Source organism: Psittacula echo (genome assembly GCF_963264785.1).
Source record: "Psittacula echo genome assembly, chromosome: 5".
In the NCBI taxonomy this organism is placed as follows: Eukaryota; Metazoa; Chordata; class Aves; order Psittaciformes; family Psittacidae; genus Psittacula; species Psittacula echo.
In genome coordinates, this window is record NC_137739.1 from 4,052,855 (window position 1) to 4,072,983 (window position 20,129).

Here is a 20,129-nt window from a genome sequence, read left to right on the forward strand (position 1 = left end):
CCAGCACAAACCAAAACACTTCAACTGCAGAATATTTAGAAGGCTTCCCCTCCATTTTCATAGCTAAAATAACCAAGACTCTTTTCCAGTCTTCACACGACTACATCAGACCCTTATTCCCCAATGGGAATAATCATCAGAAGCATTGTGCTCAAAATGATTATTTTGCTGGAACTAGAGCTGCCTGAAGCAGCAAAGTGGGCAAAAGCCTAGGTAACAAAACCACCTCTCAATCACAAGTGAATTCAGATTAGTATTAGTTTGAATGGATGTCATAAAACTGTACAACAAGCTCTGAAAGCTGTGTGAGCTGTCACAGGAAATTAGGTATATTCACCTCTCCTTTATAATAAAAATCATCCAACATTTCCTGTTCCATTCCCTACCCTAGATTTCTTTTTTTCCCCCTTAAATAACACTTTGTAAGCAACACCAATAAGAAAACAGTTATATCATCCACTTGGCTAGTGCTGTCTGCATTCCAAATGAAAAAGTTGATTGCACTGAGACTACAGAAGGAAGTCTGGAGGAATGAAGACAAATGCATTTTATTCTCTTCAGTCTAAACACACATTACAAAACAAGCATGTACCTATCACCATGGCAATTTAAGAGTCAATATAATTCTTTTCTTCACACATCTCTTTAGGCTAGGAGACACAGGCAGCAGAACTGCCAGGTTTTTAAGAGTGCTTGGTTCATTTTAGAGGTTACCGCAGTCTTAAAGTACCGAGTTTTCAGCATTTGCTATTTCCCTTTCAGTTGCTCTCCTGATCTGACCAGATTTAACACCAAAATCTTACTGAAGGCCTACCGGATGGTTGGTAAAATCATTTCTTGCATTCATGAAGAGACAAACAAAGGGTCTGCAAGTAAATGGTGAAGCCCAGAATCCACATTTGTTCTTCCTGTAATGAATCAGCTCAATCAGAAGACAAGCAAGGCAAGTACGTTGCCAGACAGCAGCAGGACAAGGAAATAAACTGCAGAGCTCCCTGAGAAAATGCCTCTGGTATTATCCACTATTGTTTAATTAGAGGAAAAGCCATAAAAGTCCCCCTTAGTGTTTTTAACATATGTGAAGGAGAATTTGGTTTAGAAAGTACCGAGATAATCTGCAAATAAAGGACTATAGAGATCTCCATCACTGCTGAAGAGACAGAGCGACCCATTGAAATGTTTAGTTGTAATTATTCCGTTAGCCACAATATGAGTTTAGATCAGGACTGGTTTCTAACCTCACAGTTACCCTGAGCTCACAAATCACTCACCCTGCATGCTTTGTAACACAATCTATTTAATATACGCTGTCATGCTTGACATTGCAGATATACAAAGAAGTACATGTATCAGCTGAGACTGAACCAAATCTGTCTGTGTGCACATCTGAGCGAGCTCAGGTTTGAAATAATTACTTGAATTCAAGAGTGGTCTCGCTTCTACTTCATTAGTTGTTTTCTTCTGCTAGGTATCTTTCCAGAAGAAGTATCAGCATTCACCTGTTATGCCACATGCCCAAGTAGCTCAACTTGAGTGTACTGGGGTCCCTGGCATGCACCACTTCTTAGGTATCACACCTGTACTAGAGCTAATGTAAACCTGATTTTAGTAAAGGCAAACTCACAAAGAAATAATTGAGAATTCCTCATACCGAACTCAGTGGAATTAATATTGACTAGCCTGTAATCCCAGATTACTGGAAGGATTTTCTGTCCTTCCTTTGAAATACATCCAAGTTAGCTGGAAATCTTCCTCTTTCCATGGTCACCCTGACCTGCTGGGATGAGTAACTGGACAACTGGGTAACATTTTCAGGCTCACATGGCCAGCCTACTGGTATTTCTCTGCCTTAGAAATAATCTCCCTAAAGAGATATCAATTGTGCCCCTCAATCTCATGCAGATTTATTTTAACACAGTCTAAATCCGTTTCTCTGCTTTAAGAAGCATTTCCTTTACCCCCCACCACCATCCCATTCCCTCAGCCTTATCCTCTCAATGTCACCCTCATGTCAATGGTACTGTCCAGACCACTGCACAGCAAGTCAAACCAGGTAGCTGAAATAATAATTCACTTCTTTTTTTTGTTGGGATTAAGTTGTCAGGAAGATCAGATCCCTTATCTTGCCATCCACATGGCAACACAGGCACTAACACAAAGGAGGCAGAGGGGACAAGGATCAAGTAGAGGAAGGAAAGGAGGAACCAGCAAAAAGGTCGCAGATTTATAATAGATTATAAAACCCCCAGAGTATGTAACCACAGACTCAGATTTAACATCACATGATCCAAACACTGCCTTCTCCTTTCAGAAAATGAAATGCAATTCATTCATCCTGAGAAAAGCTCTGGCCTTTATCAGGTAAATCACACCAGCCACTATGATGATGCTCTAAGGCTGGAAATCTTCAGAAGCTCCTGAAACAGAAAAATGGTATTTCGGGATTCAGCTTAATGATTTCAAACCCTAAGTCACGCAGCTGTATGCTAGAGGACCGAACAAAGACTTTAAAATGCTGTCTGCATTCCAACAAATGCTTCCTGCGGCCCTGTACCCATGGCAATTCTCCCATAGCAACTGGCAGGTCACATCTGCAGGAGTGGGTTTGTGGCCATCTCAGATGGGATACACAGGCCCTGCAAAGATTAGTACCTTTGTGCTTCCAGAGTTTATTCACTGATTATCCAAGATGGCTGAACAAGGAAAATGCTTCAGAAATAGTTAAAAATGCCATTTCTCTTTGTCACAGACAAACCTTTTCCTTATGCTCCTTGATGCTGTTAAGCTGAACCTGTACACACGGTAAAGGATTTTTTCCCTTAATGAAAGGCACCACAGGTTGCACTGGGATTTGCCTAACACTGCATATTACTATGTTTAAAATGAGGTCTCCAACACAGCCAGACAAGATTTCAGATGGGCAAAGAGCGTGTGCAGGCAAGTGTATCTATTTAAAACAAATACTACCAGCAGCATCAGGCAAAACCACAACTTATGAATAGCTATGCCTCTTAAAAGCACTAAGTAAATTAGCTGTAATGAATGTTTCTGTTGAGCTCAGTTGCACAGGGCTTCCCTTTATGCCATTTCATCAAGGTTCAAACACACTGAGAAACACTTCCACACACAGGCAGATTCTCAAATAGGTATTTTAGCAAACTCCTTTGAAGACAGCAATGTTCACAGGAAAGTTTGAGCAAACCCTGGGATTCCTCTCCCTGCCAGCACCATGCACACACACACATACACACAGGTTATTTTTGTCTCTTCAGTGCTTCCATTCTCCACAGACATCCCACCTCGCAATGCTGATGAAGGGCAAGGTCTCGGCTGCTGCCCATCCCACTGCTGCCCATCCCAGGAAAAGGCAGTGAGTGAAACTGAGCCAAGCAGGTGGTGGAGGGGGAAGAGTATAAACACCCCCAGGCTGATCAGGAAGGCTAAAAAGGAAGAGATAGCAGAAACCCAACCCTAAAACCAACAAAATGCTGATTTGGTTCATATATATATATATATATAATATATATATACACCTTTAAAAGCGCACAGGAGAAGATGAGCACTTCCTGAGGCTCCAACAGCCAGATGTTAAAAAGCAAAAGCTTCAGGAAAGTTTGCACTGTGATACCATGCTGTGAAACTTCAACAATCACTGTATTCTACACATCTTCCCTACCATTTCTTACCTAGGAAGCCTTTTAATTGCTGTCACAGAGCAAACTGATAAATCAAGCAACACAGCTGACAGAAACAGTTAATTTTTCATGCAAGTGAGAGCATTCAATGCTGTTTCACACTGAAGAATTAGTAGTGAAGAATCAAGAGCTGTCTTTTTATTTTTACATCCCTTATGTGTCTTTAGTAATATTCTGATTTTACTCTTTGGAAATCACTGAGACATCAAGCACAGCTTCACTTCCAGATTCTCCCCTTTGAGGAGTAAAGCACAGAGCAGAAAAGCAAAAAAAACAGTCCATGTAAGATATTGTAGTTGCCATTTTTTCAGTGTAATGAAATACCACAACAAGGTCAGGGAATAAATTCACAAAGTATCACAAGAGCATCTCATAGGAGAACAGGAAAGAAATCACTGCAACTGCTGAGAAGGGAGTTCCAATCAGCTCATGGAGAGCCAGCAGGAATGGTAGGAGGTTACTTCTGAAGTCACCACCATGCCTAGGAAATTCACATTATGGACAAGTCTTTTCCTCTTTCTACTACCCCCAGCTTTGCAGAATGGGTCTTGCAGTAATCCTGCCCAGTCCGATGCAAAAAACCCCTACCTGAAGCTGCTCCAATCTCTTCCAGAAAACTATCAGTGTGCAAAGGGCCAAGAATGTGCAGTTTCAAAGCTAACCTTGCTGAAACTTCTGCACTGTAAGCCAGTTAGCAGTGTCTTTTCATTGACTTTAATGCCTGCAAGAAAGCTGAAGGATATTCTTGAAACTGCATCATTATCACCACTCACTTACAAACCCAGAGGAACACTGGTCAAACCATACCTAAGGATTCTTTCACTTATTTAAAACATAGAAAATACCAAGTTATATTAAAATTAATCCAGAAAAATCTAACAATTATTTCCACATGGATTATAAATGCATAAGATTATCTCAGAAACCAAGCTTAGGCAAGATTATCTCAGAAACCAAACTTTGGCATAATATAATTAACAGGCTTTTATAACATATACCATTAAACCAGAGTTTTGGTTCTTTGATCAGGGACTCTGTTAAAGCCCACCACCCAAAACACCTTTTCAATATGCATGCCAAGACAACATGGTGCCCATCCACCAGGCCCAGAGAAACACAGAGGTGGTGCTGTAATTGTACCTCACTTAGCTTCACATTTCAAAACATTGGCGTCAGCTTCAAAATATGCCATTCACTCCAAACCAGGAGTGCTGGGCACAGGGCTTGCTATCAGAAGACAAATTCCTCTTTCCCTCCTGAGTGCTCCTATTCCTTTAAAAACAAGCAAGCTGCAGCTCAGCAGCACATAGGGCAGATTACCTGGAGTACAGCCAGTCCAAAGCATCGCAAGATCTAACTCAAGTCTGCCAATGTGCTGAACATATGAGTCTAGAAGGTCTTACCTACACCCACAAAAATCAGATGTGATTTTACATCAATATAAATCAATCTGTGGCATCGGTGACATCCATCTTCTAATCAATATTGCTTGGGCTTTTCTTGGTCTGATTGGTTTTTCGTATATTCAAGTCTCCTGAGGGCGAATCCTGGCCCCACTTCTACCACACCATTACAGAAGCTGCTCTGTTCTCCTGTGTAGTCCTTACTATAAACAACTTCATGTCTCCGAGCAAACTGTTAAGACACAGTAAACTTTTTGCTGTGTGTCATCTGGTAAGCCACGTCCTAACCCAACACCACTTTGCCAGTCAAAGCCTATCTCATTTACCATGCCTCTAAGTATAACAAATGGAGAAAACCTGCAGTTGCATTCCCAGGGATGTCAACATCTACTTACCTGCAGAGAACATTTAGTGAGCTGTCCTTAAAGTCTAAAATTAACCATAAAGCTGCTGTTTATTTTTCAGTTTGGGAATAGGGAGGTGTTTTAAGTGTCACAACGAGTGGCTTGACATATAAAAACCTTGCTATGAAACTCTGCCACTGAAGAAGTGGGCTGGCACGAAGAACAGACGATGCCTCTATTTAAATGAGGTTGGCTGCCAGCAGCAGAAAGTTTCGCTATCAGCACTGCAGATGCCTGATATCATCTGTAACACACAGCAAGCCTATTATGTTATTTTGTTGTGTGTGTGGTTGTATACATAAAAATAACGAGAGTTAAGAGACTCTACAGTGCACACAGCAGCCTGTGTACCCTGCTGCTCTAATCGGGGATTCCAGCCTGTAGAGGTCTAGATCCTATGAACCACTTCTTTACCAGCCAAAAAGTATTTACTTATTAAATTATGTGCAACATTTGTGTGTATCTCACTTTTATCAGCAAGTCTTATAACTGCAAAAATCCTTCTCCATGTTGGGCTGATCAATCTGTTAAATTCTTTAGGAGACTGTCAACATTGCATTTTAATTTTTTCCTAAAGACTGAAAATTATCAGTATCTGTGATTTTAAAATAAACAAACAAAACCCAACAGGCTACATCTAGGCTCCTTTAAAAGCCAAATAGCAATTTAACCCTTCTGGTCTCTATGTTGCTAAAAGGGGCCAGGAAACAGATGGGTTTAGCTTCAGGAAAAAAATAATGGGTTTTTTATTTGCCTGGGTTTTTCAATGAATTTACCTTCTTTCTAATGCTGGTATTTCTGTGCTCCCCTCCTGTTCTTCTATTTTGAACCTCCTTGCCTTCCATAACACCACTGTCCTTTAAAGAGTACAAGTCTTATTTGAAAGCATCCATGTTAAAACTCCTGTAGGTCATAACCCTATTAGCATGTTTCAAAGCCTGAGCTCTCTCCTCAAAGGCATGCAAGCCCTTGCCACCAAGTGAAAAGCAGTGGTCCCCTGCTCAAGAACCATGGGATGCTTTCACAACCTCAAGTATCACCTACATACGTTCCCCTGCTTGCGCTTTTACTGTACCATCCAAAGGAAAAAAGACTGCTGACGAGTATCAGACCATTGGTACTGTGGTTTCGAGCAGCAGCCTGTCTGTCACACTGCAGCCATTGCACAGACACATGTACAACTTCACTATCTGATGGAGGTAGATACCGATGACCAGCCAGCTACTCCCTCCTCCCAGCCTCCTTTATGTCAATAAGTCTGTACCTGGCTGTTTGAGCAATGTTTAATCATAAACAGTTTTGAACGTGCTCCCAAATATAAACAATGGTGAGTAGGAATAAACAGAGTCCAGTATTGAGAATCACATGCTGCTGAACCAGGTACCAGCGAGCAGAGAAACAAGGAACTGCTAAGGAACAGAATATGAGCACCTGGTGTTCATTGAAAACAACCACTATGCAACAACATTCAAGTATCCAGAACTGCAACCACAGAAGGATTTCAAGGACTAAATGCATTAACATTCTTGGTTCTCTAAAACAAACAGAAAAAAGGCAAAATTAAACTGCCTAGAACACCCACTTAGATGCATGGAAATAAATTACCCTCATTGATTTCATCCCACTGCCATTTACAGTGCAGTCATCTCGATTCCCTTCTGTGTTGCTAATCAAGCTAAAATTAACTCCTCTCGTCCTGCTTATCTTGCATGCTAGCACTACGAAGATCAACTCAGGAGCAGGATCCATTGTGTCTCTCCATGAGTGCAGCCCAACATTGCTTACAAGGTAAATGTGTATTTAGGACCTATAGGAGCTCTCCTGGGGTTTTAACTGCATTCATCACAGGGCTAGATACCTGTTTAGACTGGGTGACAGAGTAAGCACCTCTTCAAACCTAGTTCAAATAACTCTGAACATGTTCTAGTCATTATTGGCCTCTACAGACCATTAAAATGGGCTCCATGAGAGCAAGCATTTCAGTCCTGTTAAGCCAGTATCCATCTTAGAAGAATCAACATCGTACTTGTCACTCCTGCTTTGACAGAGAGTGAAGATGTATCTTAAGCCAGCATTTCTACAAAGCCCTGGAGAACTCTTCATTGGCATTTCAGGGAGGGCACAGAAATACATTTTATATAGTTGCCACTCAGGCAACATTGGCAAAAAAACCCACCATATTCTAGTGTTTGGTTTTAAATCAGCCCCATTCAGACCCCTACGTGACGTTTCAAAGGAAGAAAAAGCCAAATCAAAACAAAATCCCAACCCTACCAGATAATACCCATTAAACAAACCTAAAGTACATCAAATTGACAGAACTATAGAGCGGAACAGAAGCTTTAAAGAAAAAACAGTGGAGATAAATATTCTTAAGTGTGTGCTTGACAACAGCCACGGTTTTATGCTATTAAAAAATACAGTACACACCACAGTGACAAGCAAGGTTATTCCATCCACCCCCATGCTAACTTGCTGCCCCGCTAACTTCATTCAAGTACACAACGAAAGGCAACTTGTATGAAACAAAGCAGGATGATACTCACTTTTATATTGTGCTGTCACCACCCCTGTCCTACACCTACCCCCTTCAAGAGGCGGTGGCAAACTCTCCACTGTAAGACTGATGTGGCAGACACTACATACAATGGTGGATCAGGAGTAAGCTTTGCTCAGCCCTTGCCAAGGGATCAGAGGAACAATTATCTCACTTTCCTGTAGGACATCTCACATCCCACTTTCTCCAGTCCCAGGGCAGTACTGCCAAACCACAGCTCCCAGCCCCTGGGATGACACGTAGCCTCTGACTGCTTCAAGACCCCTGGACCATGGCTATTCTGGCAGCAGCAGGCAGTGAGTAGTCAGTCTGACATTCAGGTTTTTTTCCAGATATGTCACAGAAAGGCCAATACTGGCTCTGTAACACACACATCTGGCACTTCAGCACCAGAGAAGGCTGCCTAGCCCCCATTTATGACGCACTGAGTCTCCCCCCCTCCAGACAAACTTTAAGATAAGAGCCTAAGCATGGCTTCTACTCTACCACAGCAGAGACCACAAGAAGTGACTCAGCAGAGCACAGCTACCACCAGCCTCTCTCACTCCTTCCCTACTTCTGCGAAATCCAAGAGCTTTTCTGAGAGGCTTTCCAAGTCTCTGCTGCTCCCACTGATCTCTGTTGAAATGAAAAAGGTCAATATTAACTATTTTCCTTCTTTGCCCATCTTGGCAGAAACACTCATCTAAGTATGTTTCTCTCTCAGTCGTAAACCACAATTAACACCTACCTCAGTGCCAAAGAAAAAGCCCCACCTGCACCCACGCTCTGGGGAACTTCCCTATAACAGCTTCTACAAAGAGTTCTGTTTTCAATAAGGAATTATGCAGTACACCAAGAATTAAATACGTAGTGACAGCACGGAACTAACTGCAGTGCCACACTTGGCCTTTCCAAGTAGCACTAGTTATTCATTTCCATACCTAACTCAACACCAGGCATTTTAAGACTTTGCTCAACGGCCATGGAATTTCCAGCTCACCACAGATCCTGCCTCTTTCACCACAGAAATCTGGCCACGGCTCCCACAGGCAACATGAAACTTCGATTCTATCCGTGCTTTCATCCTACCTTCCATCTTCTTGGGGATGCTCTTCCTTTATTACTACAAGTATCCAGATCCTCGGGAAATTATTAAACTCTGCAGAAAGAGGAGAAACTAACTGTTTGAAAAGACCAGTTCATAAAACCCCCTAATAACCATCAGAGAGGCACTTGTCTCAGCATCTTTGTTGGATACACTAGAGCAGCTTGATTCTCATGTAAATCCCATCTGCAATGCCATCAACTTTCTTCTAATGGGCCATTCATCTTTGTAGGGTATGCTTTCAAGGAGCCAGCCCAATTCCTTGAAAGGTCTCACAAGCCACGTAGAAGACTTACCCTTCCAAAGCTCAGGAGCTACCTATAAACACATTAGCAAAGGCTGTGCAAAACAAAATAACCTCAGTAAAGCTCAGGAAAAGATCCTAATTCCCACAGACATATGCCAGAAAAAGCTTGTGTGTGGGATGTTACTAACCTTTGAATTCAGTCAGGCTCTCTAAGAGGGCTCTAACATGCAGAGCATGACTATGATGTATTCTCCTTTGAGGCTGGTTCAGTTCATTTAGAAAGTGATGTGAAAGAGCTAATGTGCTATTTATGTACATTATAAAAAACGATCCATATGGAGTTAGACTTTGCAAACTGTTCACTCAGGTCCGTTCCACTCCCTCTGAAGACATTTCACAATCCATTCAATACCCAATAGAGGAAGCCAGGATTACTGTTTTAAAAGCAGCTCTGAGGGTAATTTACATGTTTTAAAAGCTGACATCTTCTAGACTCAGAGCCAAATAAATGTTTGGGGCAACACAGAGAATCTCTCACACAAATATCTACCAAGTGACATCCACCTGCGGCATCCAAAACACTGACATTGAAAATAAAGGTTAGAAGAGGATCTCAGGCACAATGTTCCTTCTTACGAAAGGAGACGAAAAGAACATAATTATACTGTGATTCAGAAGGAGGAAAATATCTACGTGACTGGCTTGTGAAAGACCACTTAGCAGGACATGGCTAAGACTGCAAACAGTGTAAAACAATCCCAAGATTATTAAGGCATTTTAAATCCTGCCAGCACATGGGACTGTGCTGAGGGGTTTCTTCCTTGAAAGGAGTTTAACCAACTAAAGCGACAATGGCTCTTGCAAAACAACAGCAAATACGTAAGTTGCTGCCACAGTGATTTCATTATCTTTAGATCAGGAAATTTTAGAGAGTTATGTTGTCATACTACTGCCATATTCTCGTGCTCCTCTTCCTTTGCTTCAGTATAAAATACAGAATTAGGGAAATATTTTTCTTTAACAGAGGTATCTTACCTGGAAGCTTCACACAAGCTTCATAGTTTGCAATACCAGCTAGAAGAGGATTCTAGCCCTTCCCTGCTACAGTTCTTCTTAATGAGAATTCTCATATTTGCAGTATTATCTTATGAAGCACAAAGCAGGATGAAATTGAGAAGCTGTGAACCACTTGGAGAAGAGGATGCTCCGGCTTGCTACCGAGAGACCTCAGATTTGAAATCACTGTCCATTAAAATACTTTTGTCTCCCAAGTTCATTCAGTGGCTGTTGGCAGTGAAGTGCTGATCTGGGATGCTCAGCTGTAAACAGAACATGTGCAAGTCTGAGCTACTTGATTGCACCTATTCTAAGATCCAGTTTGCATATGCCTTGCTTACATGAAATTACAAAAAACCAAAACACCGGCAACACTTTCACTGAATCAATATGTATTAGGAATTTTCTCCTAAGAATTCCTTGTGCCTGAAGAAAACTTCAGTGCTTGCCTTAATAGTCCATAAAGAAAGACGTGTGCCAGCCTTTGACTCTCTCTGCAGGTCTTCCCAGTGTTAAAACAGTTTCATTATGACTTGTCTCATTAGACAGTGTCTGAGGGAGCCATGGTAGAAGGAAATAGATACTAATTATACAGCTGAATGGACATGAGAGAAGGAGGCAAAGCCACCCAATTGCCAGGCTTGTTGACAGTCAACACCCCTTTACGCATGGTGGGCAGGCAGCCAGCCCAAGGTACACCACGTTACACAGCCATCAACCAATTAAAAAGAAGATCAATAAATGAATAGCTGTTGGCTCATTTCCCACACCAACAGTCTACCCTTACGAGTTTGGGCTACGCCTCAACCTGAGCATGAAAAGCAAACACGTTTTTGGTCTACCCACCAGGTGGAAACTAAATTTGCTTTCTGTGTCTCGTCCTTTTCTCCTCCCACAGAATCAGGATTTTAAGCATTTAAGAGTCCATAGTTCTTATGCCCTCGAGAGAGGAAAGGCCTTAAATTGCTCAAGAGCAATTCCTTTAGCAAGCGCACAAACTGGCTCTGCAGGGAGTCCAGTCCTGCTTAGTCAAAGTGCTGGTGCCTTCTGTACGTGGCCTTAAGGGAGATGGAAGATTAAAACTGTGTGGGAAGACTTTCCAAGGCTCTCTGAAGTGGCACAAAGCAGAAAAACGGGGTACAGCTATAATGTTGTATTTCAGAGAGAAGGGGCAGAACACCCTTTTTGATAGTGCTTATATCACCTCTGCAAGGTGTTTTTGTCTCCCCATTCTGTTCTAAAAGATCCACAATCCAAAGAGTGGCTTCTACTTGTACATTAATATAGTCTCATATGCTAGAAGGTTCTTGAAACAGGACAGTAAGTGGTAACAATGTGCTTAAAGTCATCTTTCACTTATCCTCCTACCCTAATCACACAGTATACATTGTGTGAATATGTATAGCAGAACCAAAGGCTGTCCATCTTTGCTCCCTCAGCTAAGGCAGAGCTCCCAATTAATTTCTTCCTTATTTCTCCCAAACTGTCAAGATGTCCTCGAGCAACATGAAAATTACGTATCTGGGGCACTTAAAGGAGGGAGGAAAACCACCACAGTCAGTCACACATACACAACAACAGACAACCAAAGGAATTAAACTCGCTTTTAAATGACTAAAAATAGATTGGGCAGGGAGGGAAGGGACTATCAATCACATCTTAAGAGTTGCTGAATATTCCAAGAATAGGCTTCTAATAGACTGCTCTCTCAAGACTGCTTGAGTTTTTTATGATTAAAAATGCACAAGGACAGGAAAAAAGGAGCTGTACGATACTGAAGAGTAAAACACACGAGACAGAAGTGCATGCAGAGTATTAATTAGGCCATTAAGATTCTTAAATGTTTTACTGTCCAATAAAATATGTATTTCATAAAAACTAAGTGCCATGCAGGCAGAATGCACGCATGCATTTTATTGAGCTGTTCTGAAGAAACTGAAGAGGTGAATTACCAGAAAAAAACATTTGTGGCCAAGAGTGAATAGATATTAGTAAAATTGTGTCTGGACTATGAAAACAAAGAATATACTATTGCATAAAAATTGTCACTTGCATTTACCTAAGTGAGAGATTTACCTGCTCTATAAGCATCTCATCAATCTGCTTTTATAAGGAGTCTTCAGTCAACTGATATAGGGAGACTTCTGAATACTTGAAAACACTATTCAGTGATTAATACTGAATTATTGACTGAAGTGAATGCATTAAGACCACACAATAATTTGTACTCGCAATTAGTCAATTAACCAAGTCTGGAAGTACCTTAAAAGACATTTTTTCATAGCCGACATTCAGGAGACAGTTCAGTGGGCTCTTCAGGCATTTGCTTCCTGTCCTAGGCATATACAATTGTAAGACAACAAAGCCCTTAACTACACTATAGAATATACACTGTAGGCTAAGTCTACACACTATAGACTAATACACTATAGACTAAAATCTACAGCATATTTTGCTTTCACACTTTTCTTTCTTTGAAGTAGGAATCCTGAAGTGGATTCCTATCCATGAACCTGCAACCTCAGGAAACTCCCAGACGCATGAGGACTAAGCCGAAGACACATAAACAAAGCTGGTGTTAGCTATGGCTACATGCGAGAGAGGCTTCTGTGCTTTGGGCTGCTTTTAAGAAAAAGAAGAGGAAAGAATCTGTACTAAAAGCAAATGAGATAATTCCTCTCCCTTTTCATTAATGTTGCCAGCTCAAAAGCACATGACTTGTCTTTTTTTAAACCACATTTCCACTTGGTTTGGGAAGGGAAAGTTGGCTCATCCCACATCTAACCAGCAGTAAGGAGAAGTCTGGTCTGCTAAGCATTTTGGGTTATGTTGCCCCATGGCAGAACACCCAGACGCTGCCTGCTCAGACATTAGAGCAAGAAGTAAATTAGCACGTCAGAAGAACTGATATGGATCCAAGTGCCAGTGGAGAGCCATCCTGAATAAGACTGGAATTCAGCTGGAACTGTCAACTCTCAAGCAGTGGTTTAACAAGCACCTAACCAGTTTGTGTCACCTTTGTTACCCACAGTATCAGAGTGCAGCCCCCCAAGCACTCAGCTGAACACACTCACCAATCTCCACTCTCTGCAGTTGCTACAAACACTTCTGTTGATAGCAGACACTAATTACTAACATGGGCCAATAGCAGGACTTCATTTGCATGGCATAAGTAGCAAATTCAAGTAGTTTCCTGTTCTTTACCAACATCCTGTTGCCACATCTACTCCTCCAGGAAACAGCAACACCGAGCAAGAGAATTTAGCATCCCACAGAAGAGCTCTGACGCCAAAGGGCTATGGCAGCACAGTTACTAGGAGCTTGCTTACAAAGAAAACAATCCCATTAATCTGGTTGTCATTTATGCTTTCAGTTATTCGGTGCAAGGCTGCGTGTCCCATTTTCTGGAAGGGAGATAGAAAAAAAGAAAAAAAGGCAAAAAAGCATTATTTTGATTTGTTGCCAGAAGTCAAAACAGACACTGCGCAGTGAGGATACTCACACAGCTGGCACCAGAATAACCGAGATATGAATTACTATTGATCTCATCATTTTTATTCCTGTTTTCATCAAAGCAAAGACTCGCACATTTACTCATCCCCTAGATTTATATGAACATACATCAGTACCAACTGGAAGAATCCCACAGTCAGCTAAGCGTACATGTCATGATTGAGAGTTTGTTAACACAAGAAGTTACACCAGCACAACTTGAACCTACATTTAAGCCTTTACAGCTGAGACCCTGCACAAGAATGTACAAGGCAAGTGTGGCATGCTCTGGTTAAATTAATCTTTTCATAATCAACACATCAGCTAAACTGAGCCGAGCTTGATTTAAAAGAATACATAAGAGAGCACACACTGAGTTTTGCATAGTGTTAGTTTATATTCACAACCTGACCTACAGCACAGCTACTTTTGAATCAACAAATTGAGCTGTATTTTCACATGAGAGAAACTTTCCTTAAACATTTAATATAACCAGTGACAAATTGAGCTTAGCCAAAACTTATTACTTGGCAGAAAGTCCATAATTAAAACCTAGTAATTCTTTATCACTATCTGCTGTGCAACAAAAGAAAATCTGTTCTCTAAGACAGTTTGAAATCAAATAAGGGCATAAGAAAAATATAAGATGAAGCACTGAGACAACAAATCTTTAAAAGAGTTCCTAGTGAGAGTAAAACCACCATGCACAAGTTGCAGCAAAGCAAATGATGCACTTCAAAGAACAAAAAAAGAAATAGTTGCAAATGCAGATTATGCAATATTTAAGAAGTAAAATTATCACAGTCAACATGCAGATGCAGCGTTTCAAAAACAACTAGTTCTGTAGTCGTGGTTATGTGGTCACAGCATTTCCTTAGTATGTGTATGTACGGCTTGCAGTTCCCTTTGAGATGTAAGGATACCACACTCGTACACACCATGATGGCATCACCCTAACCACAACAATGGAGGCCGAGTGGTTAGCAAGTTGATCAAAACACTGCGACATGCCGGGTAGATCTTCATTCTTCTAGATTATATTCTTTATTAGAATTCTAGATTAGATTCTTTATTAGTCCCTCAAGTTACTGGCTAACAGACTGTCAATTACCTCCCTTACAGAAGGGAGTGAAAAGACTGTTTGAGCTAGCTCTCCATTTTCTGCTTGGTTATGAAATCCTAACTGCAAAAACACCCCTACTACTCAAACGCTGAAGTGAATTTGTGTACTCACAATGCAGAAAGATTAACACACACACACACACAAGAATCTGTGGGATCAGCATCTGGATATGTGCTCAGACTATTGGGCTATTTATTTTTGTCAGGTTTATTAAGCACCTAGAAAAACCCCACTATAAATAAAGCAGCACACTCTTAATAAAACTTCCCATGCATGGTAAGTTTTCAATTTATAATGGGGCTTATATACATATTTCTTTTATTTTAGCTCCATGTTTTAATCTATTTCATACATCCATTTATTTACTTCTCTTGTATTTTATGCTCAACTAAAAAGCACCTTCTTTATTTCTTCCCTTTCCTAAATGCTAGAAGAACTACAGGTTAAAAACTTACTTTTATACCTAGAAATGGTAGTATCCATTTACACTGAAAAACACAAACTTCAAGCTCCATTAATATCGCTACTGCAAAAATACAAAAGAGTCACAGAAGCAATAAGCAAATATCCCATGAAATATTCCCAGACAAGCACCATTTTCCAATCTATTGAGTTTCCAGTTCAGAAAGCTCAAGTGCTATTATCAGGTTATGCTCAATCAACATTTGCAGGTTTTAGTCAACAGAACTTTTGTACTTAGGAGCATTGGAAAACCTGACCCACAGCTGCTTAAAATTCGGGTTAGCAAGCTTCACTTTCAACTGCTTCAGTTCTTTTGGTTCAGGGGGATGGGAGGGGGATATAAATAAAATAAATGCTTATTTTAGTTACTGGAAGTCCCTAACTTGTTATTGTCACTTTAAAAATATTGAGTCAATTTTGAAGATAACAAAGAAAAAGTTGTTAATTCAGCATTAACCTGATCCTAGAACCACTATAAATTTGGGGGAAAAATTACTGCCTTCAGCAGGAAAAAGTACTCCAGCTACCCAGTATTCCTGCTCTATCTTACATTTTGGCTTGTAAATCAAATCAATATACCTTAAAATCTAGTGCATATCCTACTGATAATCTAGAGTTTCTCCTTTTTTTCCTACAGAAATACCCACATATTCATCCACAGATTTCCAGCTTCCACTAGCGCAGCTAGAAAAAGTTCCCAGCAATCTCTAATTTGATTGAAAGCACTTATTTTTGATGTAAGTACTTCCATAATTTCACCTTGATTTATATTTGTAATGCCTGCTGTAGTGTGGCACTCACTAAACAGATTATGGGGTTTTCAGCTGTATTCCAGGCCTTCTACTCTTCCATCCACTTTACTCCTAACTGTCATTAACCTCTAGGAAATGCCCTCCTTGTTAGTCATTACTGTTTAATTATACTTCATAGTAATGTCATCACATCTGTGAAATATAATCTTCCATAACAACACAGCTGTGCAAAATGATACTCCCACCCAGCAGTGAAATTTTGGTTACAGCAGATTATACTTGCACGTGATGTCGATGGAGGAAATGATATGGAACTTTTCAAAGGCCCTTGACTTTGAACAGGTCTGTTGTGTTAGAAGGTAGGTGTAGTCTTTAAGAAAGGTCTCAGAAACTTTTCCCCACTCCTCCAGACAAGTTTCCCATAAATTTGAGGAATAACTACTCCTAAAGTTAGAAGTTTCATACAGAAAAAGTGAAGTGAGAAGAAACCTCAGAATCTCTGAGTCCAGGGTCTACTTTTTTAACAAACAGTATGAATTACATGTGAAAGATGCTTTTTGGTTTTTTTCCTGCTTTCATTCATGGTCTCATGATGCACAAGCATCTCCTTTGCTTGTAATATAACAGCACAAGTAACTGCATAGGTCATAAAGAAATAGAACTTGGCACATTTCTGCTATCCTTCACAGGTTGGAGGGGACAACTATTCAAACAGCTGTTTCTTCAGAGATTACCAAGACCTCCCATCTAAATCGTTCATTGGAACGGCCATTATTTCCTGAAATTTAACATAAACTGTGTATTCTGCTGGTACATGGAGGTGGTGTGGCTGTATTACACGGGGAAATAGTGTTACCATATAATAATGTTCACAAAAAACAGTGGTTTGTACTGTAAATTCTGTGTACTACAGCCTATCTTCACTCTGTCCTACTTTTGACAGTATCAGTTGGCTAGCAGTAAGCACACAGGCTTCTCTAACAGAAAAGAAATGGCACCAACCAGCCCTTTGTTTTGTTTATTGGGGAGAGATTTGTGTGTGTGTGTGTGTGTGTGTATGCATGTGGAGGGGGTGACTGGGAGGGAACTGTCTGACTTTTCAAGAGCAGAGATCAGCACAGTAAAGCCTCAATGAAGACTCCGTATACCAAGCTTCAACAGGATTTTTCCTGGTCTGGGTTACAAATCCTTGAGTGGCCAGTAGAAGGAAAGTAGTTGTTTACCTGTTAGAAGCAAGGGGGCAAATTCCTTTAGATTGATGCAAAACATTTTCCTACTCTGGAAGTCACAAAGGGAGGAGCATCAAGTTTATTTATGTAGCTCAAGCAGCGGCCAAGCAAAGAGGATGCCTTATTGTGCAGAGTTCATAACTGTACATTAAACTCCTCCCTTTAAAGCGATGAAGAACGAAAACTGCCGTTCCCACTCCAGGAGTCACGAGCAAATGGAAGGAGAGAGAAGTAAGCAACCGAGTTGCTGCTTGAGAGAGTTTTTGAGCACAGTGCTTATGATTAACCAGCTGAAGAAACAGAATGACAGGGAGGAGAAAGCCTGCACAGATAAACCCAAAGCCAGAGGGAGTGACAAGAGAAATGCCCTGGGCTTCGGGTGGTCTTGTTTTACAAAGCAAGATTAATTAAACAGCCACTAAAGAACATCTCTTTTAGAAAATTAAACATGCTACAAACCAAAATGCCTCAAAGCGAGCAGCTAGGGAGTTATAACTAAATTACTAAGTACAAAATGAAACAGCCTGCAGAGGAAATGAGTAATTAAAAAACCCTCCCCTGAGCAACAGGCTGTCCAGAGAGGGATAACTCCAGGACCCCAGTGCTCAACGTAAACAGTACCGAAGCCAAGAAATGCCAGATGAAAACAGATGTTTTATACAAACAACAAAAACCTAATCTCCTGCCTTTACAGTGCGTTTTCACTCAGAGATGGCAGTAGACAGCCTGCTTGGTATGACCTGAAGAGGTGCATGAAGGAATTACATCACCCACCACTACCACGATGCCACCCCTGGGGTGAAGCACTGCAGTCGTTAAGACAGTGCTCAGCAACCATAAACAATGTTTTCAGAGGAAGAAACAGATCAAGGTCAACCCCACTCCTCTTCCTGCAAGGGTTTATCTAAACCACAGCACAACCACCTCGTTCCTAGCACAGAAACCCTTCTGCAGCCCACTCCCCTTCCTCAGTGGAGCAAAGACACCTTGGGTGCCAGCTCTCCAGGAGTCCTGGTGAGCAACAGCACCTCTGGCCTGGCCCAACTCCCTCTTTGTTCCTGTTGCCCCAGGGAGACACCAGGAACAACACTCGACTTATCAACCCCGACATAAGCACTCCGGCAAACTGTTTTTCCAGCAGATCTTTTCCAGGGAAGACAAGCCGTGGGAGTAGCAAGCTTTTAGCCCACTGACAAGTCTTCTCTCATTTATCTTTTGGAAACCCCCTCAAGGGCCACCAGTTGACCATGAGTCTGTCGGCAGGCAGGCACAGAAGATGATGACCATGGGGCACAGTCTGCTGAACGAGTGCCCTGCAGCAAGGGGCTCCAGATGCTTTTTCCCCAGATGCTGTTCCCTCAGAGGGAGCAGCCCCAGCCCCGATAAACATCACCCCCTTTTCAGTCATGGATGACAAGCAAGACTGTGAAGGTGAGGACATCCTCTGTTGATGGTGAGGTGGATCCACATGCCAAGGCGGACACCACTCCCAGCCATCTCAGGCCTTCCATCAGGTGAGGATCACTGTGCAGAGGGTCCCTCACCCCCCATGACCAGCTCCAAGCAAGGAGAGCCTCACCATCCCCTCAGGCTCTCTGTGGTCTGGGGAGGGCCTCAAGACCACCTTCTTCAGAGGCATTCCCTCACCTTTCCTCAGGCCCTCTGTGGTCAGGGGGGGCACCCTCACTATCCCCTTCATCAGCAGTGGACCCTCACCATCACCTCAGGCCCTTCTCCTGGCAGACCCACGTTCCCTCCGAGGGGCAGACACACCTCTCTGAGGGGCTGAAGGACCCCTCACTATCCCCTTCCTCGGAGGGAGCCCTTCTCCACCCAGCCCCATGTCCCCTCCCGGGGGCGGACGGGTCCCTCTGCGCCCCCTCAGGCCCTCGGTTCCTCCCCGCAGGCCTCGGGCTCTCTCTTCGAAGCGGGCCCTGCCCCGCGGGCCCCCGCCACCTCCCCGCGGTGCCGCCGCCCCTGACCCGGCCCGCGTCGGCGGCACTCACTGCGGCGGGAGCTGCAGGGCCGGGCCGCCGCGGCGCTGGAAGGCACCGTCCACGAAGACGCCGTTCTTGCCGAGGCAGCGCAGGTAGAAGTGCGGCTCCTGGAAGCTGAGCTGCAGGTGCCGCCGGGAGATGAAGCTGGAGTGCCCCATGTTGACGTCCACCGAGCCCTGCGAGGAGTTGCGGCCTATGGTGACGGCCGGCTGCCGCATGAGGAACTCGAACTCGCGGCCCTGCAGCCGCGCCAGCACCGGGCCGGCGCAGGCGGCGGCGGGCGGCCCGGCCGGGGGCGGCGGCCCGGGAGGGGGCGCCGCGGCGGGGCTGCAGGGCGCCGAGCGCAGCGCCAGCAGAGCCCGCGCCCCGCTGCTGTCCTCCCCGACTTCGGCCATGTTCCCAGGCAGGGAGCGAGACAGCGTGCCGGCCTCCGGGGCGGAGCCGGCGGGGCGGGGAAGCGGGGCGGAGCGGGAGAAGAGCGGAGCCCGCTGCCGCTACCGCCTCCTCCTTCCCCAGCCTCCCCGGCAGCAGCGCCAGGCCCGGCCGCCCCGCCGCGATTTGTGGCGTGAGGCGAGGGCTGGCAGCGGCGGAGCCGCGGCGCCTCCTGCAGGCCCAGGCTGCGCTA

General features: G+C 43.1%; 1 protein-coding gene across 1 annotated transcript in view; it reads right to left on the minus strand.

Moving 5' to 3' along the window:
- The window catches only part of FOXK1 (forkhead box K1), a gene marked incomplete at its 5' end in the record, with an annotated part of 49,343 nt that extends 29,444 nt beyond the window's left edge, over window positions 1-19,899 (minus strand). Inside the window, one exon of the mRNA XM_080619561.1 lies at window positions 19,514-19,899. Coding sequence (XP_080475687.1) covers window positions 19,514-19,899 — 386 coding nt within the window. The remainder of the gene's footprint in view (window positions 1-19,513) is intronic.
- Window positions 19,900-20,129: the final 230 nt, after the last annotated feature.